This window comes from Schistocerca nitens, chromosome 5, assembly GCF_023898315.1.
Source record: "Schistocerca nitens isolate TAMUIC-IGC-003100 chromosome 5, iqSchNite1.1, whole genome shotgun sequence".
Classification (NCBI taxonomy): Eukaryota; Metazoa; Arthropoda; class Insecta; order Orthoptera; family Acrididae; genus Schistocerca; species Schistocerca nitens.
Window position 1 is genome coordinate 25,836,460 of NC_064618.1, and position 14,664 is coordinate 25,851,123.

General features: G+C 41.6%; 1 protein-coding gene across 1 annotated transcript in view; it reads left to right on the plus strand.

Annotated features, from left to right (window-relative positions):
• The window catches only part of LOC126259528 (uncharacterized), an 86,757-nt gene that overhangs the window by 20,074 nt on the left and 52,019 nt on the right, over positions 1 to 14,664 (plus strand). Inside the window, exon 2 of the mRNA XM_049956393.1 lies at positions 10,153 to 10,380. Within this exon, the coding sequence (XP_049812350.1) occupies positions 10,153 to 10,380 (228 nt within the window). The remainder of the gene's footprint in view (positions 1 to 10,152; positions 10,381 to 14,664) is intronic.

Genomic DNA, 14,664 nt, shown 5'->3' on the forward strand with positions numbered 1-14,664 from the left:
AAGGGATCGGTTGGTAGGACATGTTTTGAGGCATCAAGGGATCACAAATTTAGCATTGGATGGCAGCGTGGAGGGTAAAAATCGTAGAGGGAGTGAAACGTCCCCTTTTGAACAATTTTACAGGACTGTGCTTAAACTGACGCACAATATTTTTAGCGCAACGCAATCTGACTTTCAATAATCTCTACAAGAGAATGGCCCTGACTAACATTAACCTGTACTTTTCACAAATCACTTACCTCACAAAAATCTTGGTTACTCCCACTACTGCAATACAGCGAGCGCCACTACTGCCAGCAAAATAAAAGATTCAAACTATGGAAGGCACTAACTACTGATAGGGATAGTTAGCAAATGAAAGATATTAATAGAGAACAAACAATGTATTTACCTTCATATCATCACATATATATATATATATATATATATATATATATATATATATATATATATATATATAGAGCAGTTCATGACAAATTTCAAAACTCCGCCATCTTGCGGCGATGATGACACACGCTTTGCCCAACGACTCACCGTGCTTTTGTCCACTGCCAGATCACCGTAGATATTCTGCAAGCGCCTATGAATATCTGAGATGCCCTGGTTTTCCGCAAAAAGAAACTCAATCACTGCCCGTTGTTTGCAATGCACATCCGTTAGACGCCATTTTAACAGCTCCGTACAGCGCTGCCACCTGTCGGAAGTCAATGAAACTATACGAGACGAAGCGGGAATGTTTGAAAATATTCCACAAGAAATTTCCGGTTTTTTCAACCAAAATTGGCCGAGAAAAAAAAATGTGTTGCATTACTTATTGAACTGCCCTCGTATATATAGAGCAGTTCATGACAAATTTCAAAACTCCGCCATCTCTCTCCCCACATCCACCACTGCTGGCGGCTCACCTCCAACTGCGCAACGCTACGCGCTGTTCACAGCCAGCTGCCTAACACTACAATGGCGAGTATTACAACAATGCAAAGCAGCCACAGACTGCACACAGCACAGCCAGTGATTTTCATACAGAGGTGGCGTTACCAATAAAAAAACCTAAACAGCCTACTTACATAGCCCCCATGCTCCCCACAAAAAATTTTACAAATTGTGTTGGACAGTGGCCAATACAGATTTGAAGAAATTTTTCATAATTACAATAACAAAGATATCAAATGCACACACTTATTGATACAATGTTGGTCAAAAGCTAAAATTTTCTCACAGTCCATAAAGGCAGTCCTGATCATTCATCACATTGCAGTGTTTTTCTCAAAGTCTGAGCAGTAAAAGAAAATGCACACGGAAGTAGTGGATTTCCATGCAATCTTGAAGAAGTAGTGTTGTCCTTCCAACGAAAAGACAGTGCTGACTCTTGACATGCTGACAGGTAATGGGCCACAACAGAGCAAACCCACAGCGGAGTCAATCGAAGTTTTGAAGAATATCGTTTGGTAGGTCATCACAGAGCAGACCCACTGTAGTCCTGGTAGAGATTACGGTATTGGTGGGCCACCAGAGGCGCAGACCCACTGCAGTCCTTGCAGAAATAATGGTACTGGTGAGTCATCAAAGATGCAGACCAACTGTAGTCCTTGTAGAGATAATGGTACTGGTGGGCCACCAGAGGTGCAGACCCACTGCAGTCCTTGTAGAGATGGCCATCAGCCATCTGTTGTGACTGTGCAGGTGCACAATCACCATTGAAGAGTCTTGCGGATAATATAGCAAGTCCATAAACCACCACTTGTGCACTCACAAAGTTTTTTTATTGTTCTGAGAACCAGCAATGCTGTTAACCAGTCCCTTGCTGAATTATTAACACACGTGCAAACACTAACAGTCCCTACTTCTCACATATTGTCCATATACTATGACCAATAGAAACGTGTGCAGTGAAATGTAACTTACAAGTTAATAATATGATGAACTGGTGTCAATTACAATTTTATAACATAGGAATACAATTACAAAGGTACAAAATACATCATTAAAGAACATAGCAATACAGATAGCATTTGTAGTAATAAAGGCTTTACAAAAGAATAAAATATACCTATACATCAGTGTTACAGGAATTATGACATAAGTTCATACATAAAAGATCAGAATAACTTTTGAAACATCAACTTTACACATGAGCATTAAAACAAACCAGAATAAATAATGTTTAAGCATATTTACAAGGTAAATAACATATTATTAATGCCAGTTATATTTGATGATAACAGTATTCCTCGTCATTAGTGAATGTAGCTTAGTATTAGAAGAGAAAAAAGTTCTATGATACAGTACACAGAGACAGGAAGAAAACAAATACACAAGGGTACACAAACACATAGGGGGATAACACAAGGAAAGGACAGGGTTTCTTTTACTGCAGTATTTTGCAAACAAAACTTTCTTTACTTCTCGGAGATCTCCCTTCGTTCCTCACTATTTCCAAAAAGTCCTATCTATACCTGTTTTCTGTATTTTAACCATATTACTTTCAAAATAATTATGGCTCATTGTACAATACTCATTTTGGCCCAAATCTTTTTTTTATATACCTTGTCAATGCATTGCTTCCAATTCATCATAGTTAGTTTCTTATATAGTCTACCTCCTCTTAAGCTAACTTAAATCTACTGAGCTCAGATATTAAACTAAGGGACGAGGCAATGCAGTAGCACAAAACAATTAACACAAACAGCAATGATCAAAAATACAAATGGCGAAGCAAGCAACATAAATTACAACTAACATAAGGCAATGAGCAGCAAATAAGAAAAATAAATCTGGCTTAGCAGAGTAACACAAATTAAAATTCAGTAGCACTATGCCTGGCAAACAGCAGCAGCAGCAAAAAAAACTTATCTCTAAACATGACATAGCTCAAGCAGAAAAAATATTACACTAAAAATGGCCATGTCTAATACCTATGTCACATCTTAACACTAGAGTGATGCATCACGATAACTTACTCTACCAAAAAAATTACCAAGTAGTTGAAAAGAAAATTATGTATGCAGTTCCTGTTACTAGTCCCTTCTTATTGTTCTTTCCATTCCAAGAGCTCCTTTTTCGAAGAATGTGGATCATAAAGTAATTATTTAATAGATCTGTTGACAGAAAGTGTTCACATTAGCAAATGCATTTAATTTTATTTTATGAAACCAATGCTGCAAGACAGCTGGAAACCAGATATCAAATGAAGTAAGCAATTACGCAAACCAAAGCATAAAAATATCATTCAATAGTCATATGACATTTCATAAGTTAGAAGACATTCTCTCAACTCTCGTAGAAAGACGCTTGTCTTAATCAGGTGTGCAGATGTAAAAATATTTCTCGTCATTTCATTAGGCATTTCTGTAAATATCATAAATTAAGAGCTCCACAGTGTCAACATATGTTTTCAAGTTCGACCGTGTCGTTTTTGCGATGCTCTCTACAAAGGAACGTCAATAGCAAGGATAATGGCCTCTCTTTTTTTTTCTACCTGTGCCGCTGGAAGGCACACGCTAATGGCTTTTTTTCTCGGGCGGCTGTCGCCCATCTGGGTGCCCACGACGTATTACGTGCAGGTGGTCACTTAACTTTCTTACGGAAATATTTACGACAGCAGTTTCCGCTACAGTGGCAGTCTTATTTAAAAATATTTCACAGGTCAAGAATTAGCGTTGCAAATCTGTAGAAACAAAATCCTATAAATATAAGTGTCCAAAAAAAATATTCGTCAGCATTGTGATACAGTCACACATTTACACACATTTCATAACCTTGAAGTACGATTCTTAGTTTCCAACAACCTTTTCCACAAGTCAGAGTCCCTAATCACTTTTCATTACTCCTTATACATATTCGTCGACACGTCAATCTCGCGATGACACTTCACTATTTCATCGTAATAAATACATAGCATAATCAAATTCCCCATATAGCATCAAATTGTTCATCATAAACATACCTCAACAGCATAATACACATCGTCGTCGTAAAAATAACATCATAATACCTCAGTCAACTCTCAAAATCGTCGTAGCTTCCTCCAATAATTTCAAAACCTAAAAAAATTCTCTGCTCATGTCAAAAGTGTCATCCGCCTCAAACGCACTTCAAAAATCATGATCCCATACCAAATACATCATTCAAAGTTCTCATAGTATCACAATGGTTCCAAAAAAATATGAACAGTTCACAAAGTACTGACAAAATGCAATTTCATACATGTGAAGTTATTCAACTGTGTAATTACGTAAACATCTGTCACTAATGTAGTAAAAAAAAATGTTTATCTCTCAGTTACATGATCAGATAGCTGTGTAATTTGTGTGTTAGAGAAATATGGTACCGATGTGTAAAGTTGTATAAGCAAATACCATATTAGCTAGGGTTCCTTGTGGTTGCCACACACATGGTACACAAAGTAAACGTGTACCCCCCTGAAGATTAATGTAATTATACCCTCAGGTGTTACAGATTACAGCAATGGAATGAAATATATCACGGAAAACCCTTGTATCATTGTACTTCAAATATCTTTAAAAAAAATGTTTTAAGTGCGAAATTAATCACTCAAATACGTGTACTGTAGCGCTAAACTGTGCGTCATGTTGTAAGATAACCTCTGTGAAAGTCTCGTAGTTATCGTCCTCCGAAAGCTAAGTTCTGCAGAAGTCAATGTACTTACCTCATGATAAACAAAAGTGAAATGCTTTGTGTATAGATATCTTAGTTATTACGCTTATTGTTGTGAGGAAGAAAGTACTGTGCTGTGACGTATTGTTGTGCCACGGAAAAGGCTGTCTCATTGTAGCTATACCACAAAAGTTACTACTAAAACATGTTTTACTTTCCAGAAGAATTCAGAAAAATTGTGCAGATATAAATCAGATACACTGCAAAAGCAACATTGTAAATTGTCACTCATTAGTAGCATCGTGATAACATCGTGTAGTTGTCACATAAACTAACCACTGTGTCCTCTGGTATCTCACAGAAAGTACTTTAAATCCAGAATGTATTTTCAAGTGAACCAAAATATTGCATTAAAATCTCAAGTTAAAAAAGCACATTATCTCTCAATAAACGGTTTTACGTGTGAAATATGGTGTAAACCTTTGCTCTTCCTAGTACGCAGTTTCAACTTTAACGCAATTATGAAGTGGTATACGTCGGTAAAGAATACTGGAATTTTTCTCAAGGTTAGCGTCTATGTTATTTTTCCCTGAGCCAGCTGGCGCACGCGGCTGCCTGCTGTGCGGGTCATTGTCTGTCTCTTTGTTGGCGTGCGTCGTTATTGGGGTTTGGAGACCTAACTTCTACAAATTCACCGTGACGAGAGGGCCCTGCCCTGTTTAAATCCCGCCAGTTCTGATGCAATTCAGGTCTGTCGTTACGATCACATCGTCTGTCGTCATGTTGGTAGTTCCTGTAGTTTCTTTCTTGTCGGTTAAGTGGTGGAGAATTTCTCCCTGAATCGTAACTGCGCGCTGGACCGTTGCGTCTGAAGTTATTCTGTCTCCCTTGATAATAATTATTTTGTTTCCCATATTGTCTGTTTCTCTGGTAGTCTCTGTGATAGTCATTACTATAGAAATGCGATCTTTCTCTGTAATTATTTTTACTCTGCCAACGGTTGTCATACGGGTGGTGTCTGTTTTGGTTACGATTTGCGTTGTAAGAATAGCCCTGTCGTGTCCAGTTATTATTTCTGTCGTCACGGAATTGTGACGGATGTGACCTGTAGTGATTGTTTTCCTGTTTTCGCATCCCGCGACTGTCTGTGTCAATTTCTAGTTCTTGTAGGAGTCCCTCAAAAGATTCAATGTGGTCTTTGCAACGTCCTGCCAAAATAATATTTCTTAAATGTTCAGGTAATTTGACTAAGCAAATGCGGATGAGTTCTGAGGGGCTGTATGGGTTTGAAAGATACTGATTCTTGTGCAACATGTCTTCAAAATATTTCACAAGACTGGAAAATTCAGATTGTTCGAAATGATTCATCATTATGATGCTATGTTTTACTCGGTCTTGTATAGCTTGAGACCAATATGCTGAGAGGAAGGCATGATAAAATTCTCCTTCACTGTGACAATCGTGAATGACCGATCGCATTCTTACAGCTGGTTCATTCTCCAAGTAGCCACACATAAATTCTAATCTGTGCAGCAATGACCAGTTGGGAGGAAAACAATGAGAGAATTGATGGAGCCACGCTTGTGGATGAATGTCGTTGCCAGAATTCTTAAACGTTTTGAATTTACGTGTAGTAATGAACAGCTTATAGTCAAAATCATCGTGTCGGCGAGTAGCATATCTGTCATTGTTAGGTCATGTCGGCCGTTCCATCTCAAAATTCGGTGCACATTGCCAATTTCTTTCATAATTTCCGAAATGACCTGTATTATTATTTTGTGGCTGTTCCGTATTTCTATGTCCCTCTTCCCGTATTGGGGCGCGAGTGTCCTCTGAAATACGTAATTCTTGTATTACCTGTGTCAGCTGATCTTGTACTTCGCGGATTTCTCTTTTGTACTGTGTATTGATTTGATTTTGATTTTGTTTGAATTTTCTAATTTCTTCATACTCTTCAGTGTCAGTGAAGGCTACAGGTGTTGTGTCATTCAGATCATCATCTACCTTTGTAGATAAGTTAGTAAACTGATCTGAAAGTTCAGCTACCTTATCCGATAGTGTACTTATTTCCTCAGTGTGTTTTTCTGAACCAAGTTTCAGAGTATCTACTGTGTCCTTTAAGTTTTCCTGAGTTTTTGCAAGTTGCGTAACCGAATCGGTAGATGCAACTGAGTCAAATTTAGCTTGCAAGGTCTCGTGATTTTCATGAACAGTAGTTTGCAGTTCTTCTATGGCTGCTTCGTGATTCTGTAGTGCATTTTCATGCCGCGAAAAAATTGGTTGGAAATGCTCACAAATTTGTGTTTTTACGTCATTACAGACTTTTTGACATTTCGATTCAATGTGATGTAACTCATTAGTTAAATCCTCACGTGTTTGTTCAAGAGTTTGCTCCAATGAGTCTAACTTTTGAAGATTTTGTTCCATTGTGTCTAACTTTTTTAAGATTTTGTTCCACTGTGTCTAGCTGTTGCTGTGTTTGTCTCTGGTGTTGTTCCATTGTGTCTAACTTTTTAAGATTTTGTTCCACTGTGTCTAGCTGTTGCTGTGTTTGTCTCTGATTTTGTTTCATTTGTTGCATTAATTGCAATAATAATGTATTAGTGTCTGGAATCTGTTCCTCTATGCTTTTCGGCAGTGCATTTGCACCGGCAACATTCACATTTTGACAAGCAGAAATTGTGTCTTGACTTATTTGAGAAAACGGTGAGGACCCAAAACCTGAGTCTACAATATTTGAAAAATTGTGTCCTGTCATTCCCGATTCCTGAGGCGAGCTGTTGCCGACCGATCGATCGATAATGCCTCCCTCTTCACTAATTGTTTCACTGTCCACGCCATTGTTTGCCACCCGCTCCATTTCCCTATGCACAGTTACCAAATTACTACTTTGAATATCAGTTAATTCATTACTCGGTGGCGCTAACACACTGCTTTCGTTTTCACTGTCATTTCTCAGTTTACTTTGGAGCCTACTATTACGTTTTTCACACGCCATTATTGTCACAATATTTCACACGACAACACAGAAAAACACAATTTGAAGAGCAAAAATAGGGGAACACATTAACATAGCACTGAAAATAATATCTAGTTAATTGCAGCTGCGAAATACTTGGTGCAAATCTACATGCGTGCCACACCTGTTTTACTGTACAACAATGAAAGACTACAACTACAAAGGAGATTCTCTCTACAATTACGCGCTAGCAATAAACAAAATCTACACTAATTACACAAACTACAAGAAAAAAAATCAGAATATTCCAGTGAGGTATCCTAGGCTAAGGGTCGACATATGAAACGTCCCCTTTTGAACAATTTTACAGGACTGTGCTTAAACTGACGCACAATATTTTTAGCGCAACGCAATCTGACTTTCAATAATCTCTACAAGAGAATGGCCCTGACTAACATTAACCTGTACTTTTCACAAATCACTTACCTCACAAAAATCTTGGTTACTCCCACTACTGCAATACAGCAAGCGCCACTACTGCCAGCTAAATAAAAGATTCAAACTATGGAAGGCACTAACTACTGATAGGGATAGTTAGCAAATGAAAGATATTAATAGAGAACAAACAATGTATTTACCTTGATATCATCACATATATATATATATACGAGGGCAGTTCAATAAGTAATGCAACACTTTTTTTTTCTGAAACAGGGGTTGTTTTATTCAGCATTGAAATACACCACGTTATTCTCTAATCTTTTAGCTACACAACATTTTTTTTCAACGTAATCTCCATTCAATGCTACGGCCTTACGCCACCTTGAAATGAGGGCCTGTATGCATGCACGGTACCATTCCACTGGTCGATGTCGGAGCCAACGTCGTAGTGCATCAATAACTTCTTCATCATCTGCGTAGTGCCTCCCACGGATTGCGTCCTTCATTGGGCCAAACATATGGAAATCCGACGGTGCGAGATCGGGGCTGTAGGGTGCATGAGGAAGAACAGTCCACTGAAGTTTTGTGAGCTCCTCTCGGGTCCGAAGACTTGTGTGAGGTCTTGCGTTGTCATGAAGAAGGAGAAGTTCGTTCAGATTTTTGTGCCTACGAACACGCTGAAGTCGTTTCTTCAATTTCTGAAGAGTAGCACAATACACTTCAGAGTTGATTGTTTGACCATGGGGAAGGACATCGAACAGAATAACCCCTTCAGCGTCCCAGAAGACTGTAACCATGACTTTGCCGGCTGAGGGTATGGCTTTAAACTTTTTCTTGGTAGGGGAGTGGGTGTGGCGCTACTCCATTGATTGCCGTTTTGTTTCAGGTTCGAAGTGATGAACCCATGTTTCATCGCCTGTAACAATCTTTGATAAGAAATTGTCACCCTCAGCCACATGACGAGCAAGCAATTCCGCACAGATGGTTCTCCTTTGCTCTTTATGGTTTTCGGTTAGACAACGAGGGACCCAGCGGGAACAAACCTTTGAATATCCCAACTGGTGAACAATTGTGACAGCACTACCAACAGAGATGTCAAGTTGAGCACTGAGTTGTTTGATGGTGATCCGTCGATCATCTCGAACGAGTGTGTTCGCACGCTCCGCCATTGCAGGAGTCACAGCTGTGCACGGCCGGCCCGCACGCGGGAGATCAGACAGTCTTGCTTGACCTTGCGGCGATGATGACACACGCTTTGCCCAACGACTCACCGTGCTTTTGTCCACTGCCAGATCACCGTAGATATTCTGCAAGCGCCTATGAATATCTGAGATGCCCTGGTTTTCCGCAAAAAGAAACTCAATCACTGCCCGTTGTTTGCAATGCACATCCGTTAGACGCCATTTTAACAGCTCCGTACAGCGCTGCCACCTGTCGGAAGTCAATGAAACTATACGAGACGAAGCGGGAATGTTTGAAAATATTCCACAAGAAATTTCCGGTTTTTTCAACCAAAATTGGCCGAGAAAAAAAAATGTGTTGCATTACTTATTGAACTGCCCTCGTATATATAGAGCAGTTCATGACAAATTTCAAAACTCCGCCATCTCTCTCCCCACATCCACCACTGCTGGCGGCTCACCTCCAACTGCGCAACGCTACGCGCTGTTCACAGCCAGCTGCCTAACACTACAATGGCGAGTATTACAACAATGCAAAGCAGCCACAGACTGCACACAGCACAGCCAGTGATTTTCATACAGAGGTGGCGTTACCAATAAAAAAACCTAAACAGCCTACTTACAGGAGACCAAGAGATGAATACACTAAGCAGATTCAGAAGGATGTAGGTTGCAGTAGGTACTCGAAGATGAAGAAGCTTGCACAGGATAGAGTAGCATGGAGAGCTGCATGAAACCGGTCTCAGGACTGAAGACCACAACAACAACAACGCATCCACTCCTTCTCACAGTCTCTATGACTATGTCGTAGAGAAATAGTCTGTACAATGTGTCTCTAGTCTCTACAGTTTGGAGACAAAGTAGTCACTATAATTCGGCAAGGACTATAGCGCAGACTACAACGACCACAGACTAACGCCCTATGTTTCTTCGAGTCGTGCACTGGGCCAGCAGGTGGTGGACCTGCGGTGGCCGTGCCTGCTGCTGCGCGCCATCGGCCTGTGGGCGCCGGAGCGGGGGTGCCTCCGCCGGCTCTACTCGGCCTACACACTGTGGTCGCTGCTGCAGCTGGTGGCGAGCGTCGCGGGGCAGTTGGCAGGCCTGCGCGGCCACTGGGACCACCTGCCCACAGTCGCCACCTCCGTCTGCCTCGTTGTCACCTCCGTCTGCACTTTGTTCAAGGTACGAGGCGGCCACGGCGGCGCTACGGGTACGAAAGCGGAATGTTTGTCGAGAAGAACAGCACGTGCTCACTCTGTTCTGTAGAGCTAGTTTGTAAACACAATAAAGCGATTCAAAACTTTCCCGGTGTACAGATTGTTCCATGGAAATCCGTGAGAGCTGTCAGATGTCTGCAGCTTCCTGCCACGATACGTTGGCACAAAGTGTTCAGGCCATCTTCACGTGAATACTGAAGGATATGCGTGCTCCGAGCTCCCAACTGTCTCCCCTGGTGGCCAACATTTCTATGACGACCGAGCACTCGCCTGAGCTATTTTAAAAACAACAGTATTTCGCCGATACAGTTACGACTTTTTGATACTTTGGCCTCACGGTTTTGACAGTATCCGAGAGTTCCTTCGACATCCGAACTCCATAAAATTTAGTGTCGATATGGAGAAAGATGGTTTCTTGTCATCTTTAGATGTCTTGGTGCGACGAGCGAGCGATGGTAGACTTGAGCGCTCACTGTTCCGAAAGTCCACTCCTACAGACCTGTGTTTACAAGCTACTCGTATCCACCACCTGCCACAAACGACTGGCGTTCTGATGATCTTAATCTGCTGATGCCACACCATCTCGGACGCCAATAATGTGCAAATGGCATTGCAACACTTGCAAACTCTGTTCCTGAACACTGCAACTACAGGACCCTTATAGATGCACAAACGATGGGACAAGGAAGAATATGAGACCACCAATCCGGCTGGAGTGGCCGTGCGGTTCTAGGCGCTACAGTACGGAACCGAGCGACCGCTGCGGTCCCAGGTTCGAATCCTGCCTCGGGCATAGATGTGTGTGATGTCCTTAGGTTAGTTGGGTTTAATTAGTTCTAAGCTCTAGGCGACTGATGACCTCAAAAGTTAAGTCGCATAGTGCTCAGAGCCATTTGAACCATTTTTTTGAGACCATCAAAATGACTGTTTATCCACCATATATTGGAAATGTTGCAGCGGAAGTAGGCAGAAACTTAAGAGGACATAAAATTAAAGCAATCTTTCGTTCTCCTTCCAAAATCTCTGTGGTGTCACCGCCAGACACCACACTTGCTAGGTGGTAGCTTAAATCGGCCGCGGTCCATTAGTACATGTCGGACCCGCGTGTCGCCACTGTCAGGATCGCAGACCGAGCGCCACCACAAGGCAGGTCTCGAGAGACGTACTAGCACTCCCCCCAGTTGTACGACGACATTGCTAGCGACTACACTGATCGAAGCCTTTCTCTCATTTGCCGAGATACAGTTAGAATAGCCTTCAGCTAAGTTAATGGCTACGACCTAGCAAGTGTGGTGTCTGGCGGTGACACCACAATCTCTGTGCTATTGGGACCTGTTAAAGACGACGTATAGTTGCGCAAGGCACCTGTTTACAGGGTACCGTGTGAATGCGGCAAATCTTAAGGCCGGTTCCCACTAGGGCTGCCGCGCGTCAAAACCGCGCGTCAGCGGCGTGGTTGCCATGGAAACGGCGTCAGCGGCGCGGCGCGGCGCGGCGGGCTCTGAGTCGCGGTTTGCCTATGTCGAACCGCTTCCGATGCCGCGTGACGCGCTCCAGGTGCGCGCCGCCAATCACAAAACGCGCTGAGCGTGACGTCAGGTACGGAACCCCGGGCCACACGAACTTTCGCCGAACCGCTGGCGCGGACGCGGCGGCAGCTATGAAATACGTATCATCCGATTCCAAGAAAACTATTCGGCAGAAAAATTTCATTCTTGGGCATGTTACAGCCCGATATCTTCTCTCGATAAAGGACCGAATCTCTTTTCGTTATTCGTCGTGGTTACTTCTTGTACCGCATTTACGTAAACCTTTACGCGAAATTTTAATGAGTGTGCAGAGGTAAAAACGCATTGCGAGGACTTTGCGTACAGTTCATTTTAGGTAATACACTATTGCGTATGAAATTTAGTCAACATATCGAAATTGTTTTTAAAGCTGAGAGCAGATGGATAGCTATCACCGTTCTCGAGATATTGAATGATAAGTCGGCGGACAGGCTGTTCCGTGATCGCACGCGGGTTGCTTGCGACACGACCGGTACTTCGTCCTGCTCGTCGTAAACCATGTGGTTGTATCAACCGCAAATTTCGCAAACGGTTCAAGAAATCGAAACTTGTTTTTTTGCAAACGATAACTTGTGAAAAGTCACTTATTTCGTCGCATGATAAATATCCTAAATCTGTTTATCTACCGAGATATGAAAGTAACTACAGTTTTTCGGAAGGGATAGATGAATTTTTTTAAACAGCATTTAATAGCATGTGGAATGAGAAGTTAAACCGAAACTAATTTGCTGGGATGTCATAAGATGTAATTTACTAAATATCTACAGCTATTGATTATTTCCTTTGGTAAGTAACAAACTTTTTTTTCTTTATCCAGTGTACTTTACTGATTCAAGACGCGTTTCGCCTTTTAATTTAAGGCATCTTCGGTGTAATCTAGAATGATGCAGTTTTGTTTTGATATGTGATACTTGCAAAAATGGTTCAAATGGCTCTGAGCACTATGGGACTTAACATCTGTGGTCATCAGTCCCCTAGAACTTAGAACTACTTAAACCTAACTAATCTAAGGACGTCACACACATCCATGCCCGAGGCAGGATTCGAACCTGCGACCGTAGCAGTCGCGCGGTTCCGGACGAGACCACCGCAGCCGGCAGTGTGATACTTGCAGATTATAAAACAGTTCACATCTTTTTTTTACGAGAATGACTGATTACTTACAGTGAATCGAGTTTTTGGCGTACATATACGTTTCCCCTCACCTGGTCACATGCTGGAGGTTGAACTAAAACTTTGATTATGAACATAAGCACATTTTCATGTCGCTCTTTTTTTCTTCTGTCACCAGCAGTAGACGTTTTACCGAAAACTCTGATTTGAGGTCGTAACCACAGTTTGTTCACCTCATGTCCCTTCCTGTCTGGTTTGTTTATGTACATGTTGCCAACCTGCAGAATTATTGCTGAAAACTAATGTTTGTTTATTTTTGTTCTCCTTATGTCTGTATGTGTGTGTTGCTAGCCAGTGATAGTTATAGAAAGTTGAAAGTGAATCCAATAGTTGTCAGACAGTGGTTGAAAGATTTGGTGTTCAGCTGATTTCAGTTTTGGTTTAAATGTTTTGTGGAGGAGTGCATGGAAGAGTAAATTCACTGCTTACATTAATAGATAAAATAGTAGAATAGTATTTCAACAGATTATTATCAGAATACTATCACCCAACCCCTTTGTCCTCACTCTTTGACGCCCCATAATACGTCCTGTCAGGTAACCCCTATTGTTGTCAAAGTTGTGCCGTAATTTCCTCTTCCTCCTGTATTTAATTCCGTACCTCTTCTTTAGTCACACGATCCTCCTATCTAATCTTCAGCACTCTTATTGATCACGACGTTTTGTCTTCTTGACAGAACTGTTCATCGTCCACGTTTCACTTACATACAAGGCTGCACTCCACACAAATACCTTTGTAAACTAGTATCCAACCATTAGAATTTATATTCGATGTGAACAAATTTTCTTTTTCAGAACGCTTTTCTTGCTATTGACTGTCTTCAGTAAGGTTTGCGTCTGCACCAGGAAATACCTTACAATTTAAAATCTGGTTTCGAAAACTCTGTTCCAAATATATATTATTCTTTTGTGATTCTTAAGCAAGATGCTGGCGATGATTACTATGCTCTGTGGGAAATTCTATCAGGTGGTTTCCACTTTCATCCCTTCCACCTAGCCTTTGTGTTCTTACTGTTTTCGTGTACCCGATACCGTATCACATTTTAAATTTTTGTCTCGCTTAACTATCTGAATAATGTCTTTTATCGTACATTGTTTCAATGTGTTAGGAGATAGTGACCATCACGAACGGTAGTCATGAAATCTGTTTATGCTGAAATGAGAAAACACGAATAATGAAATATGTGAAAGAGTACATTGTACAGAAAATGAAAAATTGGAATGTCTTCACCCAACTTCGTCTTTCCTTCACGTAGGTGTAAGTTATAGTTATTCAAACACACCGGTCGTTTCGGTGGGTCCCACCCCGTACCTCAGTGGCTGTCCGTCATTGGCTACCGCGAGCCGCCGCCGCCGCCGCCGCCGCCGCCGCCGCGTCAAAGCAGAAAACGCTTGCCGCTGCCGTTGCCACGGTTAACCCAAATGAAGACCACACCAGCAACAGAGCCAAAGGCGTAGGATTTGAGCTGATACTGTCAAGAGAGCGGTAAGGGACTTCAAGTCGCACAG